The 20,305-nt window shown below is 45.4% G+C and overlaps 1 protein-coding gene across 3 annotated transcripts in view; it reads left to right on the top strand.

Moving 5' to 3' along the window:
- Positions 1-20,305, top strand: part of ASTN2 (astrotactin 2) — an 882,294-nt gene that overhangs the window by 246,239 nt on the left and 615,750 nt on the right. For 2 of the 3 annotated variants that reach the window (XM_043565813.1, XM_043565812.1), the window contains exon 4: positions 14,779-14,931. The exons of the other annotated variant lie outside the window; for it this stretch is intronic. In XM_043565813.1, the coding sequence (XP_043421748.1) occupies positions 14,779-14,931 (153 nt within the window). The remainder of the gene's footprint in view (positions 1-14,778; positions 14,932-20,305) is intronic. 3 annotated transcript variants of the gene reach the window in all.

Genomic DNA, 20,305 nt, shown 5'->3' with positions numbered 1-20,305 from the left:
TCTCTTCTATATGTATTTGGAATGTGGCACCTTTGATTACTTTCAGTGATATAGTGGGTTCCTAAGATAATAATATTACTATTATAGCTGTTACCGATACTATTATTCTTAAGATTATGGATCTTGGTACCAGACATATCTAAATTTGAATCCCATCCCTCCCACTTACCACCTGTCTTATCTTAGGCCAGTGGTTATCAACCAGGGATGATTTTTGCTCCTCCAGGGGTATTGAACAATATCTGGAGACACTTTCAGTTGTCATGACTTGAGGAGGGGACTACTAGCATCTAATTGGCAGAGGCCAGGGAGGCTGCTAAACATCCTATAATAATACATAGGACAGTCCTCACAATAGGGAATTATCCAGCCTCAAATGTAAGTAATGCTGAAGCTGAAAAACCTTGCTTTAGTCAAGAACCTGAATGTAGTCAAGGTCCATTTTCCCATCTGTTTAAAAAAAAAAAGGTAGAGAGTTTGCTTCACAGCCTCATTGAAAATTAAATCTTGGACATCTTACCAGGTGCTTGGCCCAATGTAAGTATTAAAAAAATGACTCTTGTAATTATAACATCTAATAAGCATGTATCGTGGTGCATGGGACATAGCAACAGTGGTAAGAATAGCAAACAATAGTATTAGAAGCAGTATTAGTCCCGCAGTCCTTCAGATAACTGTAGCTCCTGTCTTAATGTTCCTCGTGATACCATTCCCAGCCTTCGTCTCAGACTCGCTTCTCACACCTGTCTTGTTCTACTTTGCTAATAATACTTTTTTTATTTTTAAAAAATGTTTCTTTGACACAGAGAGAGAGAGAGAGAGAGAGAGAGAGAGCAAGTGGGGGAAGGGCAGAGAGAGGGGGACAGAGGATCTGAAGCAGGCTCCGCAGTGACAGCAGAGAACAAGAACACAACACAGGGCTCAAACTCACGAACTGCGAGATCATGACCTGAACCAGTCAGATGCTTAACTGACTGAGCCACCTGGGAGCCCTTATGTTGCTAATATTTTAATGTGACATTCAGATCTCAACACAGGCCCCTAGGTGTGGTCTGAGCAATGCATGTTGGAGCTGTTGCCTTCTGGGTCTAAGGCTTTATGTTTCTATTAATGTTGCTTTTGCAGTGGTCACCTTACCGTTCCCTCATACTGAGATCTTTGATGCTCAAATTATTGAGTGTAAATGACATAAGTGAGGAGGGGAAGGAGGAACACCCAGCTGATTGTGTGTTTATGACATGTACATTTTGGTGAGGGCTCCAAAAAAGTCTGCTTGGACACTTAACGCCTAACCCAGGCATGTTGGGTCCAGCTTCTGGAGGTTTAAATCAGGAGATGACTGATTAAGAGCTAACAGGTGAGGAAGAAGAGGCAGACACTCAAGAGGAGAGAGATAGCACATGTGTATAATCCCAGAATACCCCTTATCAGAACAGCGGCGGGAGCATAGGATCCCTTCCAGGGCTCTCAGAACCCACAGTGTTGCCACTACAGGATCTTGGTTTGAAGGTTCTGTCACAGCCTCTCTCTCTGTCTCTCTGTATGTCTCTGTCTCTCTCCCTTCCTCCCTCCCTCTCCCTATCTCTCTCTCTTTTTTTTTTTTTTATCACATTTCTCTACCTCATTGTGCACATTGAACAAAATGAGAGCATTCCTCAAGACCCATCTGCCCGTGCACGCAGCCTCCCTGTGCAAATGGCTCCCTAGGATGGATCTCTATTATTTCACCAAAAAACATCAGAGGAGGAATTTGTTCTGCTCTGCTAAAGACATGATTTCCAGTTCTTTCTACTGCCTTAGCTTAGTTTTTTGACTGCTCCCTGGGAAAAGGATGGAGGAAAAAAAGGAGGTATCCATAATACTTAGCTGAGCTAGTTTAACCAGGACTGAATAAGGAAAGAAGAAGATAATTCAAGATCATCTAACCATGGAATAAAACTAATTCCTCAGATACATGTGTGAGCCCAGATCCACTCAGCAGCTCCCGTAGGTGCTTGGGATAGCTTCAAGCATGCCACAGCCTAGTCCCTCTTTTGTTCCCTCCACATCCTTCTCCTGTTCCTTCTGCTGTCTGCATCATTTCAGTAGTGATTAAAACCACAGGAATCAGACCAGCCTGGGCCCCAGATCAAGCTGTGTCCCCATAGGGTGACACTAATGTCACCTGTTCCCCAAGCTTGTGGCGAGTGGGATATGAGCTCATGGTGCCTGGCATAAACACTCAACAAGTCAACAAATATGAGTGGTATCACTAGTGTGCTTATGGAAACCTTTCCTGTGGGCCTCCTCAACCCCATGAAATGGATCAAGAACACCTGAGGATCAGAGAGGCAGGATCACTGAACTCAAGGGTGATGTATGCTAGTAGGCAGATCTGGGATTCGAACCTCAGTGTTTCTGCCATGTTGCTTTGTCTCACTTCTTTGTATGGACGTTGGCAGTATGATTAAGGATGTGAAAAAACAATTTAGAAGCCCAGTCTTTGTTAAGCTATAACGAAATGGCAATATTACAAACTGTATAGAGGCCCAGCTTATCACATGCTATAACATGCATTTCACAGAAATGTTTATTTCTTGAGGCTCAGCGAGGCTGGCTGAGGTATCCAAAGTCACACAGCAGCTGAGATGGAACTGGAGATTGGGTCTTCTCCCAGATCTGCTGAGTTTTCGATTTGGGATTCTCTGCTCTCCCCTCCTACCGGTGTTGCTCTCTGGTTTTCTCCTTTCGTTTTCGTGTGGTGGTCGCCTGTAATCATGAATAATAAAGCAAGCCTGCTCTCACTGTCATGGAGGAATGGGAAATTGAAATTATAAGTCATTAAATGGAAAATCCCGAGCTTTATAGTAACGCCAACTCAGCCTCAATCCATTACTGCCTATATATTTAGCCAGTCTATTTTTAAGAGTTTAATATTGAGAAATAGGACATATTTATAATGCAGCTGCATTAATTTTACTCCAAAATTCCTGCCATTTGCTATAGTTGACTTACGTGTGTTTAAATTTATAACCACACTTTTGCACTGGGAAGATAGGCCCTTAGTTTAAAGTAAGATGGGTGGTAAGTCTGCCAGTTGAAGTAGTAAGATTGTACAAATTCCATATTCTGCTCCCTGGTAAGCCCCCTCCCCCACCATAGCGTGGCTTAGTGATGGACTTATGTCACAATGTGTATCTTTCATTCAGTGCCCAGTCATATGCAGCTTGAAACCTTTGTTCATTCATTCACCAAGCATAGCCCACCCCTGCAGGCTCTGAACAGATGCGTCAATAGTCTTTATGTCACCACAGAGGCACAGCTCCGTTTTGGGTCATTGTTATTTCTTAGATGTTCTTCATAATTGCTATTAATAGGGACTAAAGGGAAGCTGGCTAATGGGTTACTTTCATCAACTCCAGTGTGCAAGCCAGTTCATTAAATCACGTTTATTGGTCGCCTTCCAAAACAATCCATGGAGTAGTATTTAAAGATATTTGTCCAGCGCTGCTGCTCAGAGGTTATATGACATTTGAAAAATTAATTAACCTTGGTGTGCCTCACTCACCCATTTGTAAGATGAAAATAATAATACATATCTCGACAGGTTGTATACCAGTCAGTCAGGCCACAATAGTGCGGCATAACAACCAGCTACAAAATCTCAGTGGCATCATATGATAAACATCAGTTTGTCATGTGTCTGAGGATTGAGTGGAATGTCCTTCTCATCTTAGGTTTGCTCATCATCTGCAAGTGGCTGGAGTCAGTGACTGGGCTCTAAGAGTAGGGTGACTCTGTTCCTTGCTGCAGAGGTGTGAATCTATGGTGTGTCATTCATCCTGTGTGCACCAGCAGGCTAGCTGGGACATGTCTTCCTCATGGTGCTGGCAGGTGTAACCGTGTGAGCAGAAGTCTGTGGTACCTCTTGAAGCCTATGCTCACAGCCGACATAGGCTGACTTTTACCCAAATACCATTGGCCAAAACAAGTCACACAGACAAGAGCAAATCAAAGAGCAATGAAGTGCATTCCATATATAATGAGGCTCTAGCAAGGGTGCCAGCAGGGTGAGGGAGGCAGGGTGAAGAGACAAGTCTAATACTTCCAGGCACCACAGCCATTATGAGAAATACATTAAATCATGGCTATGTTTACCTTAAAACTTATCACGTTGTAAATACTCCATAAATGGTTGATATTATTATTACTGCTATTAATGATTACATGACTAATGAGATGTCCTTGAAAATTGGAATGGCATATTTAAGTGAACGTTGGTATTAGATCAACCAGAGAAGTCTAAGCTAACTCTCTGGTGGAAAATGTGAAACCGAGAAAAGAAAGTTTCTGGGGAGGAAGGGAGTAGGGGTCCAAGGGTGGGCATCTCCCCTCTCTGCTGCCAGAAAACAGCTTTCTCTGGCTCATGATGATGGAGCTACATCTTTGTCAGCAACACACATGTTTGAGGCCTGGTAATTCCTAGAAGTCAGAGCACGAACTTGAAAAGCATGGCAAAGCAAGGCAGGAGGGTAGACAGAGGGCCATGAGCAAAAGTTTTGGATCTAGGATTTGTGTTACAATATGGCTGTAATAATCTGTACCCAGATTATGGCTACATCTCTGGGGTAACCATGATGGGATTGGCTGAAGTAGAGTGGAGATGAAACCCATGAACTCTACAGGAGCCAGAGATGATAGTAAAATTTATACTTGGGAGGACAACAGGGAGTCAGAGTCCATAGTCCTTAGTCAAAGGTGATGAGTTACCCAAAAAGGAAGGGAAGGACTCAGCATGCATTAGGCTTTGACTCGGTGCAAGGCCTTCTGCAAGCTTATCTCACTTAAGCCGGCTAACAATAATGGTAATAAAGGCTATACTTTGCTGAGTGCTTAATCCGTTTTGGGTACTGAGCTAAGCACTTTGCATATGTCATTACATTGAATTTTAACCAGCAAAACCCCACAAAACCCCATACTTCTGCAGGGAGATTTATGCTCAGGGTTTTACAGGCCAAGAACTGGGCCTTAGGGCAGTGTAAGAAACACACCCAACACCTAAAGCCACATCGTGCATAAAGAGAGAATGGCGGTTACACCCAAGTCTGTCAGATTCCAGGACATGCATGCCCTGTACCCAGAGCATCTGAGACAACAGGAATAGGCACAGGAAAGGGTGGTGGGGCTGGAGGGCAGGGCTTTCTAAAAAGGGGGCTTTTTGATCTAGGGTTTGGGAAAGGAGGTAGGAGTATAGCAAGAGCCACCCTTCTTCCCAGCTGCAGATGGATGTTCTCGGTAATGAAATCATCCCCCACTTTAAGCTCAAGAAGCACCAAACCAAGTGGAGCTTTCTCTACAATCCTTGCCCCTGTCGCCTGCTGATGGCACTCTTTATATAGCCCTCTTTACCTGGCCCTGAATTCCTTAAGGCTCAGGCGAGTTGGCATCGACTCCAGGAATTTCCCACAGCCTTTGTACTTGCAAAAGGAATTGGAGAGCGTGTTCTCAGTGTTCTGGTCACACCTCTCTGGGCATTTAGCACCCTCTATCCTCATGACACTGTTTTAAAGGAGGGGTGATCTTCAGTCCATCACTGTGTCCCCAGTGCCCACTTCTGGATACAGCACCCAGTGATGGTGTTGGCTGAAGAATTCCATTTGTACAATGTAAGTGGCCCTCCATTCCCAGGACATGCAGACCCCCCCCCCCCATACTTGGCCTTCCTGTGCAGTTACAGAAAGGATGAATCTGGAAGAGGAATCTGGCTAGCTCCTATGAATCCCAGCAGATTCTGGACTTGAATATGCCCCACAGGTTTGGGCAGAAGATCCACATTTGCTATGACTGATGTGCTTAAGATCTTTTTGGCAATAAAAACAACAGTATTAACTCTCATTTTTTAAATGCTTCCTCTGCATCAGGCACTGTGATAAGCATTTTAGCATCTCATTTAATCCAAAAAACAGCTTTATGAATTTGGAATCGCAAACCTCAGCTTAACACTTGGGGAAGCTGAGACTTTGGGTGGTTAAATGATTTGCCCACATCGCACAGCTGGTGGGAAATGGGGCTTATTATTCCAAACAGCAGCTGATTCCAAAGCCTTTCCGTAGCCACACCTTGCTGTCCAGGTGGTAAACAAGTGACCAAGAAGGTGTTGACCCTACCTATCCAGTTACTTGACCCTTTCCCTCTTGAACACGACTTGTTTGTCTGTTGATTCAACTCCAGCCCAAACTTTGGAAACCTCTTTTGCTTCTCCGGGCTCTATAAAATAGGAGATTGTAAGGATAACATTACTGAGAGATAAGAAGACTTTGTGAATTCAAGAGTAGTGTTCTTGCGGTTACCGTATTCATTTTAGTGAAAGCACAATTTCATTTACATTTAGAATACAGGGCCACGGAGCTGGAAAGAATCTTAGAGACCATCTGTGTCCTGGCTAGGAGGCCGTGGAACCAGCTCCAGAGAATCTGGAAAGTATTGTGTTGTTAACAGAACAGAGGGAAAGATCACTAATTCTAATTCCGTCATTCAAACTTGATACAGTTCTCCAGCAGAAATTATGACCACCCTACAAGTCTGCAGTATTAGCTGACAGGCCCAAGATCCTGTATATAAGAAAAGGCTGTTCCCAAGTTTTCCAATTTATATTTGCTGCTGTGTGTTCATTTGTCTTGCCTGTAGGCGCTTGCTTGAAGATAAGCTGTAGCAGGCATCAAAGGTTTCAGAAAATGTGTGTGAGAAACAAGCTAAAATGTGAGAAAATTCTATCCATCAACTTTTTATCCCTGAGAATTTGGAAGGGGTGGCCATTTAGAAAAAAAGCATATATGGGTTTTACATTTGTTCTGGAAGCGGAGTATTGTCATCTGGCTAAGGAATGCTGACTGTTCTTAATTTTTGTTTTTTCTTTTCATGAAGAGGGTGGCTCCTACATGAGATGTAATGTTGGATTCAGTGATTGGACTCTCGCAACTTCCAAATTTGATGCCTTTTTCTATTTATAGCAGGTCTTCCCAGCTGGCGTGTGCTTTAAAACTGGGATGTCTTCTTTTATTACCGTCCCCCCAAATCCTGGCATCTAGATGTGCTCAGTTTAAAGCCTGGAGACACAAGCGAGGTCTGTATTTGTCAGGGTTGCCCAGAGAAACAGAATTAATAGGAGGGCTTTCTGTATCACTTATTGATTATATATATTTTCTATCTCTCCAGCTGTCTACCTCTTTCTGTCTCTATCAGCATCTATCTAGAGGTTTGTTTGTTCGTTTATTTGTTTGTTTGTTTTAAGGAAATGATTCCTGTGATTCTGGAGGCTGACAAGTCCCAAATCATTAGGGGAGACCATTAGGCTAAAGATGCAGGGAGCATTTAATGTTGTAGCTCGAGTCTGAAGATAGTTTGCTGGCAGAATTCTTTGTCCCTTGGGGGAGGTCAGTCTTTTTACTTACTTTTTTAATGTTTATTTATTCATTTTGAGAGAGAGAGAGAGAGAGAGAGAGAGAGAATGAGAGAGCAGGGAAGGGACAGAGAGAGAGAGAGAGGGAGAGGGATAATCCCAAGAGGCTCTGCACTGACAGTGCAGAGCCCAACAATGGGACTCGATCTTATAACTGTGAGATCATGACCTGAGTCAATATCAAGAGTCAGACCCTTAACTGACTGAGCCACCCAGGTGCCCTAGTCTTTCTTCTTTTAAGGCCTTCAACTATTTGCCTTGCTCAAAGTCTATTATGTTAAATGTTAATCTTATCTTTAAAAATTGTTCACAGAAATATCTAGAATAATGCTTGACCAACTATCTAGATACCATGGTCTAGACAATTTTATACATAAAATTGAACATCATTACATCTGAGGTTAAAGTTATCTTAGAATTTGGGGAATCGGAGAAGAGTACTGGAAACAGGAGACCTTAGAGTTGGACTTTGGTCTTCTGTGGACTTGTATTGTGACTTTGTCTCTTAATGCCTTTGTTTCCACATCTAAATAGAAGAGGAACTATACTGGGGTGCCTGGGTGGCTCATTCTGTTGAGGGTCTGATTTCGGCTCAGGTCATGATCTCACGGTTCGTGAGTTCAAGCCCTGCATCAGGCTTGCTGCTATTGGCACATAGCCTGTTTTGGATCTTCTGTCTCCCTCTCTCTGTTCCCCTCCCCCGCTGCCTCCCTCTCTCTCTCTCTCTCTCTCTCTCTCTCTCTCTATCTCTCTATCTCTCTCTCTCAAAAATGAATAAATATTTTTTAAAAAGAAGGAACTATATATTTTCTAAACGAATTTTCTTTAAAAATTTTTTTTCAATGTTTATTTATTTTTAAGAGACAGAGAGACAGAGCGTGAGTAGGGAAGGGGCAGAGAGAGAGAGGGAGACACAGAATCCAAAGCAGGCTCCTGGCTCTGAGCTGTCAGCATAGAACCTGACATGGGTCTCTCACCCACAAACCGTGAGATCACGACCTGAGCCAAAGTCAGATGCCCAACTGACTGAGCCACCCAGGCGACCCTAAATGAATTTTCAAATTGGTATTTTATAATGCAGATGATTTTTAAAACGAATGAATGAACAAATGAATGGATGGATGGATGGATGGATGGATGAATTGACCGACTAGTCATGAAGCCAAAGGGTGAACAGTAGGAAGTTTGGTGATGACTGCTCTTTCTTGAGCACTTACTATGTTCTAGGAGCTCTGTTAGACAATTTATGTACATACCTCCATTCTGTCCCCCCGCAGCCCTGCAGACAGTTACAAAGGAAGAAACTGAGCACCACTGTCAAAGAGAAGAGAGTAACTCAAGCTCACACAATGGCAAAGTTGACATTGTAACCTGAGTGACTTTTTCACTCACAGTAGTCAGTATGGTCAGTTAATATCCACCTGTGGCTTGGTTCTCTGAACTTAGGTTTTGTAGTGAGATGAAGCTCAGAAAATGGGGCATGAGTTGAGCCTGAGCCTAGGACCTCCAGGCTGGACAGTCTTGACCATCAACACTGAGCAAGATTCCTCTGGCATCACTGCTCACTCTCCAATCAGGTTGAGCCCCTGGCTCCAGACAAGGCTGGGTGCTTGGGACTCCTTGCCTGGATGGTCGAAGAGGGGCTGGCCTGTCAGAGTCACTTTCCAGGCCCTGAGAAGTAACCTCCAAACCCCAAGACTGGGCTATCCATTTCCATCCACCACCAAACCAGAAAGAATCTGTGTAGGTGAGTGCAGTGGATGGAGCTAGGGTCATCAGTGTCGCTGTAACCTGGGTCCAAATCCCAGCTTTGCCACTCCTAAGCTGTGTGACCCTAGGAGGTTCTTTAACTTCTCTGAGTCTCAGTTTCCTCATTTTGAAACACCAGCTAATGATCCTTACCTTTCAAGCTTGTTAGGAAGAATAAAGGAGGAAAGTACAAGGAGATGCCAGGCTCTTTGGCCTGGCAAAGAGTTGGTATTCAAGCATTGTGAATTTTCTTCCTACACAGGCTAGATGAGTCTAGAAAAATTAAAGAGGGTGATGAAAGTGAAACAGAAACCTATATAAGTGTTGGTCATAGGGCATCCCAGGCTGTGTGGGGGAGGCTCTGAATGCAGATGGTGGGGTTCTAGGGTGGACACAGCATGTGGTACCTGGAGTGCAGGGCGGAGGACCAGGCTGCCGCTTGCCTGGTATCTGGAAACTGTATGCCTTTGCAAAGGCCCTCAAGGTTTGCCCTGTCTTCCACCTCTCCTTCCCCTTCTCCTGACTCCTCTTCCCCTCTCCTGGCCTTGCCACTCCTCCCCCCCACCCCCTGCCTTCCTGTTCCCTGTGTATTATTTTCCTGCTCTCTCTCCTCCCCTTCCACTCTTCTCTGCCCCCTCCTTTTTTCCCCCTGCCTTTACTGCTGAGCACACTTTTCCTTTCCATTCTTGTTTTCTCTTTTCCTCCCTCCTCCCCTTTCTCTCTTCCCTTCTCTCTGTCTCGGGGGCCGGGGGGGGGGGCTCTCCTCAGGCGCCAGTGGTCTATACCCATTAAACTTGACAGTCTCTCACATGGTAGAAAGAGATGGCTTCCCCCTGCCCCCTCCTTTCCTGGGCCCGCCGCGATGCTCAGATCAAGCACCATCTGTTGCGTTCATCCAGGCAACGGGTGAGCATTTTGCTGCTCTAGGGAGGCAGAGCTCAGCGGGTACCAGGAGGTAGTGTGGCTTGTTTGGACAACGTGATATATTGATATTGATAGAACTACTGAAAGGGATCAGAGGGTTGGGGGTGGGGGAGAGCGGGAGGCAGGATGCAATAGCCCACGGAGGGGCTTGTACAGGCACTTCCCCTGTAAGTCTGGGCTCCCGGCACTGCCGCCCCAGCAAGAACAGCCAAACAGATGGATGAGATTTGCTACAGTCCTGATCAGAAACCCTTGCAGCTCAGAGGAGCAAACCTTCCCTCCCCGTGTCTGCCTCTCCTTCTAGCCAGTCCAGTCTGTGTCCATTTAGGAGAAAAGAAAGCAGAAATAGCAGGATGAGAAGAGGCTGATCTTTAGAATTGGTGAATGTCAGAAGCATGACGGAAAAGGATGCTGTATCAGTCAAGGTCTCAGCTGGACAAAGAAGGCACCTTCAAATGAGACTTTAAGGAGAAACTCAATGAAGCGATTATTTATGGAGGCGTAGGCAGAGTGAAGAGAATCAGCATGAAGGTATGGAGGAACCAGGGACAGGAAATATCAGGAAGCCACTACTAACTCCTTGAACTGAAAGGACAGGGAGAAGAAATGGTTTTCCTGGAGGCTGTGAGGATGGGATCTGTAGACAGGGGCCCCTAGAAGAAGCTGTAATTGTCTAGTGTCCCAGACTCTCAGGAATAGGGTGCAGAGACCGGAAAGGAGCAAGGGAAGACCTACTTCCAAATTCTTGCCTCCGGCCTCCTACGTCCCACTGGGCAAAGCTAACTGATAGCCAAACAACCAGGAGCAGAGATGTGGTGCATAGAAGGTCTGCCTCCAGAACGTGGGGCGGGGCAGCATGAACCTGGGGTGGCAAGGGATCAGGGGGAGCAAATGGAGAACAGCCAGTACAGAGCAGGAATGAACACATGTTCCATTGTTTGCACTGTGCCGGAAGCTCATGTTCTCGACCACTACACATAGTGCTTCTGTACTTTAACAAGGAGTACGTGTGTGGGGTCTCCATGGAGTCTAGTTCTCTCTTGTGAGTGTGAGACATGCATAACCTGCCATCTACTCAGCACTTCTACCTAGACGTCTGGAAGACACCACGTGTTCGTATCTCAGACCCAACTCGTGTTTTCAGTCCTCTGGAACGTGTGCTCTTCCAGGGCTCTCATGGAGAGGTGCCTTCAGGTGACCATCATCTTGTGTGTGGACTGCTGCACAACTGCACCATTTGCCTGGTTGGTCTCCTCGCTTCCATTTCTGCCCCTCTCTCCATAAATTCTGCTCTGTGCTGCTGGAACGATCTTCCCTAAATGAAAATCTGATCAAGTCACTCTTCCGTCTGAAATCGTCAGCGTGTTCTGTCCTTGATAAGCTCCAGAAGGGTTAGGGTTGGTGTTGGGGTTAGGACTTCTGCCTCGCCAGCATGATCTCTTGCCAGTTGTTTTCAGTGTTTCAGGCCCAGTGAGTGGTGGAGCAGCCTCTTTCGTATTTCTTCTCAAAGGGCTCTTTGGATTTTTCCCCCTGACTCGTGTTCTTATCACTCACCGCTTCCTTCCTTCCTCATCACTTGATTTCACTCATACTCTTTTCAGACCTTAGTCCCACTATGCATTTCTTGAAGTTAGTGTCCGTGATGTTCCTAAACTAGGTCATATTCCGCTAATAGAGCTTCTTATATCCTCTTTTACCTCTCATTTGTGCTATATATCACTTATAAAATTTTACATGTAGATGTCAGTCATTTCATTAATCTTGGTCTATCTTGTCTATATGGTGAGAATTAGGAGGGTTTTGGTGGTCTTTTCACCATTGTACCTTGTTCTGGATGGCACACTTGTGTCCCCCCCAGAGTCCTATATTGAAGCCTTAACCTCGATGTGATCGTGGGTTGTCTACTTGGACTGACATAACAACATACTGTAGACTGGGGGGCTTAAACAATAGACATTCATGTTCTCATAGCTCTGGAGGCTGCAAGTCCAAGATCAAGACAGCAGCACAGTTGAGTTGTGGCTTGCAGATGGCTTCCTTCTCACTGTGTACCCACATGGCCTTTCCTCAGTGTACGTGTATGTTAGGAGAGCAAGAGGAGAGAGAGTGATTTCTTCCTCTTCTTACAAAGACACCAATCCTATTGGATTAGTTTCTCATCCTTATGGCCTCCTTTAACTTTAATTACCTATTAGAAACCCTGTCTCCAAATATAGTCACAATGGGGCTTAGGGCTTCCACATATGAAATTTGGAAGGACACAGTAAAATCCACAGCAGACTGTATTTGGAGTAGATCTTTAAGAGGTCATTAAAATTAAATGAGATCATAAAGGTGGGCCCTAATTGGATAGGACTGTGGTGTTAGAAGAAGAGGAAGAGATCTCTCTCTTCCCCTCCCTCTTTCTCTCTGTCTCTGCATCTCTGCCTCTGGTTCTCTCTCCCTACCATGTACACAGGGAGAGTGTGACAGTCTGTGAGCCAAGAAGGGAGACCTCACTAGAACACAACAATGCTGGCATCCTGGTCTCAGCCTTCCAGCCTCCAGAACTGTAGAACATAAATTTCTGTTAAGTAGCCCAATATATGACTTTTGTTATGATGGCCTGAGCTAAAACAACATTTTCTGTACTTGTCTCAGATACATTATGTTTCTTCTGAAAACAGTGTTGAATGGATGAATGAACGGACAGGAAGATGAATGAAGGCATGGGTGTTGGTGCACATGTATGGGTCCCTGGATTCCAGACTATAGCTTGCTCTAAACTCTTGACCACGGTATGGCCCAACCCTTACAATATGGGGCCAATCACTCTCATCTCTGGGTTAAAAGACTGGGCTTGGCAGTGATTCTCAGAATTTGGAGGGTAGCCTCTTGCTGGAGGGCTGTGCATCGCAGGCTTGGGTAGGGAGTCCCATGTCCGGGATCTCCCTCGTGGTTTATCTTTAAGTATACTCAGTTTAAAGAACCTTGCCAGAGAGCAAGACAGGCAGGTGAGAAAGTTATAATGCCTTCATGTTCCATCTGTATTGTCAACTGTCTTTTCCTTAGCAAACATAGATGCTCTCCTGTGTCATCAAAGACAGAGATTCTTGCAGAGCCCAGTGCCCAAAACAGCCATCTGGGTATGAGCTACACCCCAGATGAATCTGTCTAAGCTGATAACCTTACCTGGGAAAACAGGAGCTCCTTAGAAATGGGCATTGGTATGTTCAGAAGCCCTCTTTGTCCAGTCCTGTGAAACCCCTTCAAAGAAGCATGAATCTTTTGTGTGTACCATTTCCTGGCCTCAGACAGCAGGTAGCTTAAACCGAAGAAACGTCCTTGCCTCTAGAGACATAGATGGAGGGAGGGCTGAGCTTGAAGATTTCAAAGTTAGGACTCTCTTTGGGAATGTCTCAGAACAAAGGCAGTGAGGCCATTTAGACAATTTCCTTTGCCTCTTTCCTGTTTCCTCTCCTTGCCTTTTATGTTGCCTCTGTCCTTCCTTCTTGAGCTTTTCTGCCTTTTTTTTCCTCTTTTATCTTCCACCTTTTTCTCGGTGCCCTTCTGACCTCACTCTCACCATTCTCTGGAACTTTCTACCTGTCTCAATTTTGCAATTTTATAGAAATGAGGCTACTAACTCCATCGAGGGTATTGATAAAAATGGAACATTGGGCTGGGAGTTAGAAGACTTGACTTTGCCACTTGCTAGCTTGGAGTGTTATATGCCTTGTTCGGGGAGGGGGGCCTCGGTTTCCCTAAGTTGGGATATTGTACCAAGTGATCTCCGTATCACAGTACTATAGTTTTATGTCCTCAAATGTTGTTTGACCCATGGGCTCCCATCTTCCTTCACTGCCACTGTTCTGTTCAGGCCACCATGGCGTCTGGCTGGCTACCACACCGCTGCACTGGCCTCTCTCTCTACCTCTACATGCGTTCGCCATCCTCTCATTAGGAACTATCGTCAAAGGGACTTATTTTGAACGTACCAGTTTTCTGTTTAAAACATTTTGGGGAATAACTTCTGCCATTAGGATGCAATCCGAGCTCCTTGATGTGACTGACAGTGACCTTACCTCTCTGGCCTCATCTTCTCTTTGCACGCTCCCTTGGAGCCACATCGAACTGTCAGTTGCTCAAGCACCATGCTCTTTCTGGCTTTGGATCCTTGCACATGCCTCTCCTCCTACCTAGGCAATCTTTCTTATCCTAAATCTCTTTAGTAACCCTACCCTGATTCTACCCTCTTTGCTAATTCCTACTCATTCTTAAGGTGTCTGTGTATGTAGTGTCTCCTTCAGGAAGCCTGCCTTGATTCCCGATGGATGACAGGACCCTTCTTGGTGCTCCTCTAGCATTCTGTACTGTCCTATCACAAAAGTATTGCAGTTTTGGGAATGCCTGGCTATGTGTCCTCCCAAGCTATGAATTCCTTGAATCATGGATTGTGTCTGACTTTTCACCACCATATCTCAAGGGCTGGGGGGGATGCCTGCAACATGGTGTGTGTTGAATGCACAAGTGAGGAGGCCAACAGATACATTCATACTGGCACCTGTGGCTTCTCCATCATTATGGGTCAGGGAGGGAGCTCCAGGGACTCAGGGTGGCCAGGCCCAGTCCTCCAGGGGACAGGGGTGGGCCGAGCCCTAACCTCAGCCCCATTGCCCACCCTGTAGCAGCAGCTGAGGCGACGCAGGAGACAGTGGAGTCCCTGATGCAGAAGTTCAAGGAGAGTTTCCGCGCTAACACGCCCATCGAGATCGGTCAGCTGCAGCCAGCCCCGCGCAGGGCCTCAGCAGGGAGGCGGAAGCGGAGGAGCAAGTCTCGAGGTAGGCCCTTCCAGCACCTCTTGCCAGGGTGTCAGCGGGCTGTCCCTGGGTTCTGCGGGTCCAGGAAGAGCTGTGCCCCCTTCCCTTGCTTCCCTGGACTCATAGAATCGTGCCACCTTCTCCCCGACCAGTCATCTCAGCGGAGGCTTGAAGGCAGCAGACCTGTGCCCCTGGGGGTGGAGCCAGTGTCTCTTAGCTCCGGCTGCCTCCTGGGAGATGGGAATGGACCAGCCATCTTTTGTACAGGCTGAGAAGATTAGCAACAGTCTATGGAAAGTGCCTAACACAGGACCTGACGAGCACAGCCGATGCTCTTTAAATTGTAGCTGGTGTCACTTTGGAGGGCGCAAGGGAGGCAGATGTTCTCGTGGAAGGCAGTCCTCAAGTTTGGGTCCCAGAATGGGTTTTGGAGTCACTCTTCAAAATAGTATAGTATCATGGTCAGGCGTAGGAGCGCTGTAAACCAGACAGAATCAAAATGAAATTTTGGCTCTGCTGTTAACTAATCACGTCACCTTGGGCAGGTGGTTCTATTTCTCCAAGCCCCTCTTATCACAGGGTTGTTATGCTTTCTTAGCGTAGCACCCAGCCCAGCATGCAAGAAAAAGTAGATCCTTCCCTCCTCTTCCTCCTCCTTTCCCCATTCTCTCCTCCTCCTCTTCTTCCTCCTCTTCCTCCTCCTTCTCATCATCATCATCACCGTCACCATCAGCTTTTTCTTTCTCTGGTCATCTCTGTGACTTTGTAAATGGGATGAACCCCCTTATCATTGCCTGACATCCAAACTTCTTCCTTAAGTCCACTCCATAACCTTCAGCTCCTCTCTGATTCTGGTCTCTCACATCTCTAGTTCCTGTGAACATGGTTCTGATGATGTCACTCTTCTCCCAGAGCTCCATTGGTTGTCTGGTGCCCTCGGGAGTGTACAGGCTTGTGAAGGTGACATTCAGGGCCACTGTAGAGCTCTTGTCTCTCTGCTGTGGGTTCCACTTCCATGTTCCTTTCCATGGCATTCTCTCTGTCTGGAATGACCTAACTGGACCCTATAAGCAATTGTTGTCATTTATTGATACTTACTCCAGGCAGCAGGCTAAGTACTAAATGCCTCTTATTTGATTCTCACCAATATTGTGAAGGAGATACAGGGTGATTCCCATTTTACAGATGACATCCCCAAGGCACAGGAAGCTACAGTAACTTGCCCAAAGGGATGCCCTAGTAAAGGAAGAGCCAGGAAGAAATAACCCAGCTGGGTTACAAACTTTTTAACTAAACCACTGTGTTTTATTTTATTTCATTTTATTCTATTTTATTTTGAGAGACAGAAAGAGAGAGAATGGGGGAGAGGGGCAGAGGGAGAGAGAGAAAAAATCTTAAGCAGGCTCCACGTTCAACGCTGAGCTTGATTCCACAACCCTGGGATCATGACCTGAGCTGAAATCAAGAGTTGGACACTCAGGGCACCTGGGTGACTCAGTCGGTTAAGCGTCCAACTTCGGTTCAGGTCATGATCTCACAGTTCGTGGGTTTGAGCCCCGCGTCGGGCTCTGTGCTGACAGCTCAGGTCCTGGAGCCTGTTTCGGTTTCTGTGTCTTCCTCTCTCTCTGCCCCTCCCCGGCTCGCTCGCTCTCGCTCTCTCTCTCTCTCTCTCTCTCTCTCTAAGAAATAAATAAACATTAAAAAAATTTAAAAAAAAAAAAGAGTCGGACACTCAACTAACTGAGCCACCCAGGCGCTCCTAAACCACTGTGCTCTGAGCTAGTGAGGTCCTACCTGTTTTCCCAAACTTAGCTTGCATGGCACTCTGTGAAGGTATCACTGCCTGTTAGTCAGAATTCACTCTGAATTCTTACATGTGTGAGTTCTCCCATATCTTTCCATATGTGTTAAGTGCCGAGTTCATTTTTGTGTAATATAATTTGCTCATCCGGCTCTCTCCTTAGCTAGACAGAGAATTCCTTGATGGCTGGAACTGTCTCACTGTTTGAATCGTCTTGGCATTTGTGGGCCTCAATCAGTGGCTGCATGCATGGTAGACATTGCTTTTTGTTGGGACAACGCCTCGGTCTTTGTCCTGTGAAATCCTGAATCCTATTAAAAAAAAACCAAGATCGGCACATTAACCTGAGGTCATGAATCGAGGCAGAAGTTGATAATGACGTTCCTTTCTGGAATTCACATGGTAAACCCCAGGTTGAGCCAATGCATAAGATAAGTAAGTTGCTTTGAGGTCAGCAGTGTCCAGTACTAATTCCAGCCCAGTGAATTTCCACTGTGCATGGCTTTCAAAGAATCAACTGGATATCCCTGAGTCTCAGTCTCTTCTTCTGCACAATGGGATGTCAATCCCTGCACCAGAGATCACTGTGAAGGTCTGACAAGATGGCGAATGTAGACTCGGGGGAACGCTCAGCCAATGTGTGTCAGGAGCTGAATAGAATTCCGTCTTGTATTTGTTCTTTCTTACGTTTGTTCAGTGTCCCTGGTAGTTTCATTCAGCTTATTTATCCATCTGTTTTTCTTCCACCACTCACCAAGAATTCCCCTCTGAGACCCTCCCTGCAAATCCAGCCCCTGGGAGTACAAGTGGCTCCTAGTTCATAACCTCCACCCTTCTCACCGCCAGTCCGAATTCATTTCCTTAGTGTCATGTCCTGAACATGTGTTGTACCACTGAATTCTTTCCCTTGCCCCCTAAATCCCTCTTATGCACCATAACTGTCTTAATGAGGCCTCTATTTTGGGCATTTGCACTGTTTCTAATAATTCTGCATTAAACAAATGCCATAAACCATGTCACATGGAAGGGTTTTTTGGGGGGGGGGGAGGTTAGTCATCAAATTTAGTCTTCATTTTGGAATTTGTTTCCCCCTCTTAGAGTAGAATTTTAGAATTTTACTGTTAATGAAAACCTGTTGTTTGACTTAGATGATGATTGGATATCAAGTTATTTTGATTTGCAAGTCAAATTGGGCCTAGGAGCAACCAAAGGAATGGGAAAAGATATTTGCAAATGACATATCAGACAAAGGGCTAGTATCCAAAATCTGTAAAGAACTCACCAAACTCCACACCTGAAAAAAAAATAATCCAGTGAAGAAATGGGCAGAGGACATGCATAGACACTTCTCTAAAGAAGACATCCAGATGGCCAACAAGCACATGAAAAGATGCTCAACGTCACTCCTCATCAGAGAAATACAAATCAAACCACACTGAGATATCACCTCCTGCTGGTCAGAGTGGCTAAAATGAACAAATCAGGAGACTACAGATGCTGGAGAGGATGTGGAGAAACGGGAACCCTCTTGCACTGTTGGTGAGAATGCAAACTGGTGCAGCCAGTTCTGGAAAACAGTGTGGAGGTTCCTCAAAAAATTAAAAATAGATCTACCCTATAACCCAGCAATAGCACTTCTAGGAATTTACCCAAGGGATACAGTAGTGCTGATGCATAGGGGCACTTGTACCCCAATGTTTATAGCAGCACTTTCAACAATAGCCAAATTATGGAAAAAGCCTAAATGTCCATCAACTGGTGAATGGATAAAGAAATTGTGGTTTATATACACAATGGAATACTACTTGGCAATGAGAAAGAATGAAATATGGCCTTTTGTAGCAACGTGGATGGAACTGGAGAGTGTTATGCTAAGTGAAACAAGTCATACAGAGAAAGACAGATACCATATGTTTTCATTCTTATGTGGATCCTGAGAAACTTGACAGAATACCATCGGGGAGGGGAAGGGAAAAAAAAGTTAAAGAGGGAGAGAGCCAAACCATAAGAGACTCTTAAAAACTGAGAATAAACTGAGGGTTGATGGGGGTGGGAGGGAGGGGAGGGTGGGTGACGGGCATGGAGGAGGGCATCTGTTGGGATGAGCACTGGGTGTTGTACGGAAACCAATTTGACGATAAATTTCATATTAAAAAAACAAACTGGGCCTAAGAGAATTACTGCATTGTTTTTTCCCTAAATGTATCTCAGATCTGTGACCACTGCCATCTCTCACCTCCTGCTTGCAACTGTGCCCTCCTCGAGATTCAGTCTCCCCAAAGTAGCCAGACTAATCTTTTTAGAAATATAAACCAGATAAGGTCACTTTCTGATTAAAATCGTTCAGTGGTGTCCTGGGGGCACCTGGGTGGCTCAGTCAGTTGAATGTCTTGACTCTTTATCTCAGCTCAGGTCATGATCCTAGGTCACGGGATCAAGCCCCGCATCAGACTTCACGCTGAATATGGAGCCTGCTTAAGATTCTGTCTCTCTCCCTCTGCCCCTCTGCCCTGCTTGTGCACATGCTCTCTCTCTTAAAAAAAAATCATTCATTGGTTTCCTGTTGTCCTTAAAATACAATCCAAACTATTTGCCAAATTCCTGTTCCATCTGGATCTGGCTGGTGCTTTCTTTACTTGGCATTTCCTCATGGGCCAGCCACACTTCCTTCATTTTGCAGAAGCACAGCAAACGGTTCCCCACTTTGGAATCTGAGAACTTGCTGTCTCTTCCCCTTGCTGTGTCTCTTTACACCCCCCCCCCGCCAGCTGTTCTCCCACCTTTCAGCTCTCAGCTCAGATGTGAGCGCCTCACAACTGTCTTCCATGACCACCCAGTCTCATGCTTTCTATCCCAAGACCTGCTACAAAACCCTTTTTTATTTGTTCCATAATATTGTGGTCTAAAATTATTTCTGTTTGTTTGCTCATCTACTATCTTCCTCTCAAAAAAATGTGTTTCATATTCATAAACCTAATACAGAGAAAGTGTTTAATAAATATTTGTTGAATGAATGAGTGCATTCACCTTAAAGATCATTCAAAAGTGGCTCAGTTTCCTAACTTTCAAGTTGGTGATGTGAGAAGGATCCAGGATAAACCAAAGCCTCTTGATACAGACCTCCAGAGAATCTTGTTTCCTCTAGAGATAGAGTCACTGATGGATGGCACATTAACTGTGCTCAAGTGGATGCTGTTAAGGCAATTTTCAAAATGGCTTAATAACATTGTGCTTGAGATTTTACTGCCACTGTTGGGTAAGGTTTTTTTGCAAGAGAGAATAAGGATAGTATGAGTCAGCCCTGTACTTCCCAGCTCATGTGCTTACCACCATGTGTCCTCACGATTTTCTTGGACAGAAGAACTCCGTGGCCAATAAAAGTTTTAGAAATACTGCATACTCCTCCTGCCTCTTGGAAACTCCCAAATACATCTTAGACTATTGAAGACCCCCGGATGGGGGCACCAGGGTGGCTCAGTCAGTTAAGCGTCTGACTTTGGCTCGGGTCATGATCTCGCGGGTTCATGAGTTCAAGCCTCACATCAGGCTCTGTGCTGACAGCTCAGAGCCTGGAGCCTGCTTCAGATTCTGTGT

Source organism: Prionailurus bengalensis, chromosome D4, assembly GCF_016509475.1.
Source record: "Prionailurus bengalensis isolate Pbe53 chromosome D4, Fcat_Pben_1.1_paternal_pri, whole genome shotgun sequence".
NCBI classification, from domain to species: domain Eukaryota; kingdom Metazoa; phylum Chordata; class Mammalia; order Carnivora; family Felidae; genus Prionailurus; species Prionailurus bengalensis.
Note: the sequence above shows the minus strand (reverse complement) of the source record. Positions and strands in the feature narration are given on the sequence as shown.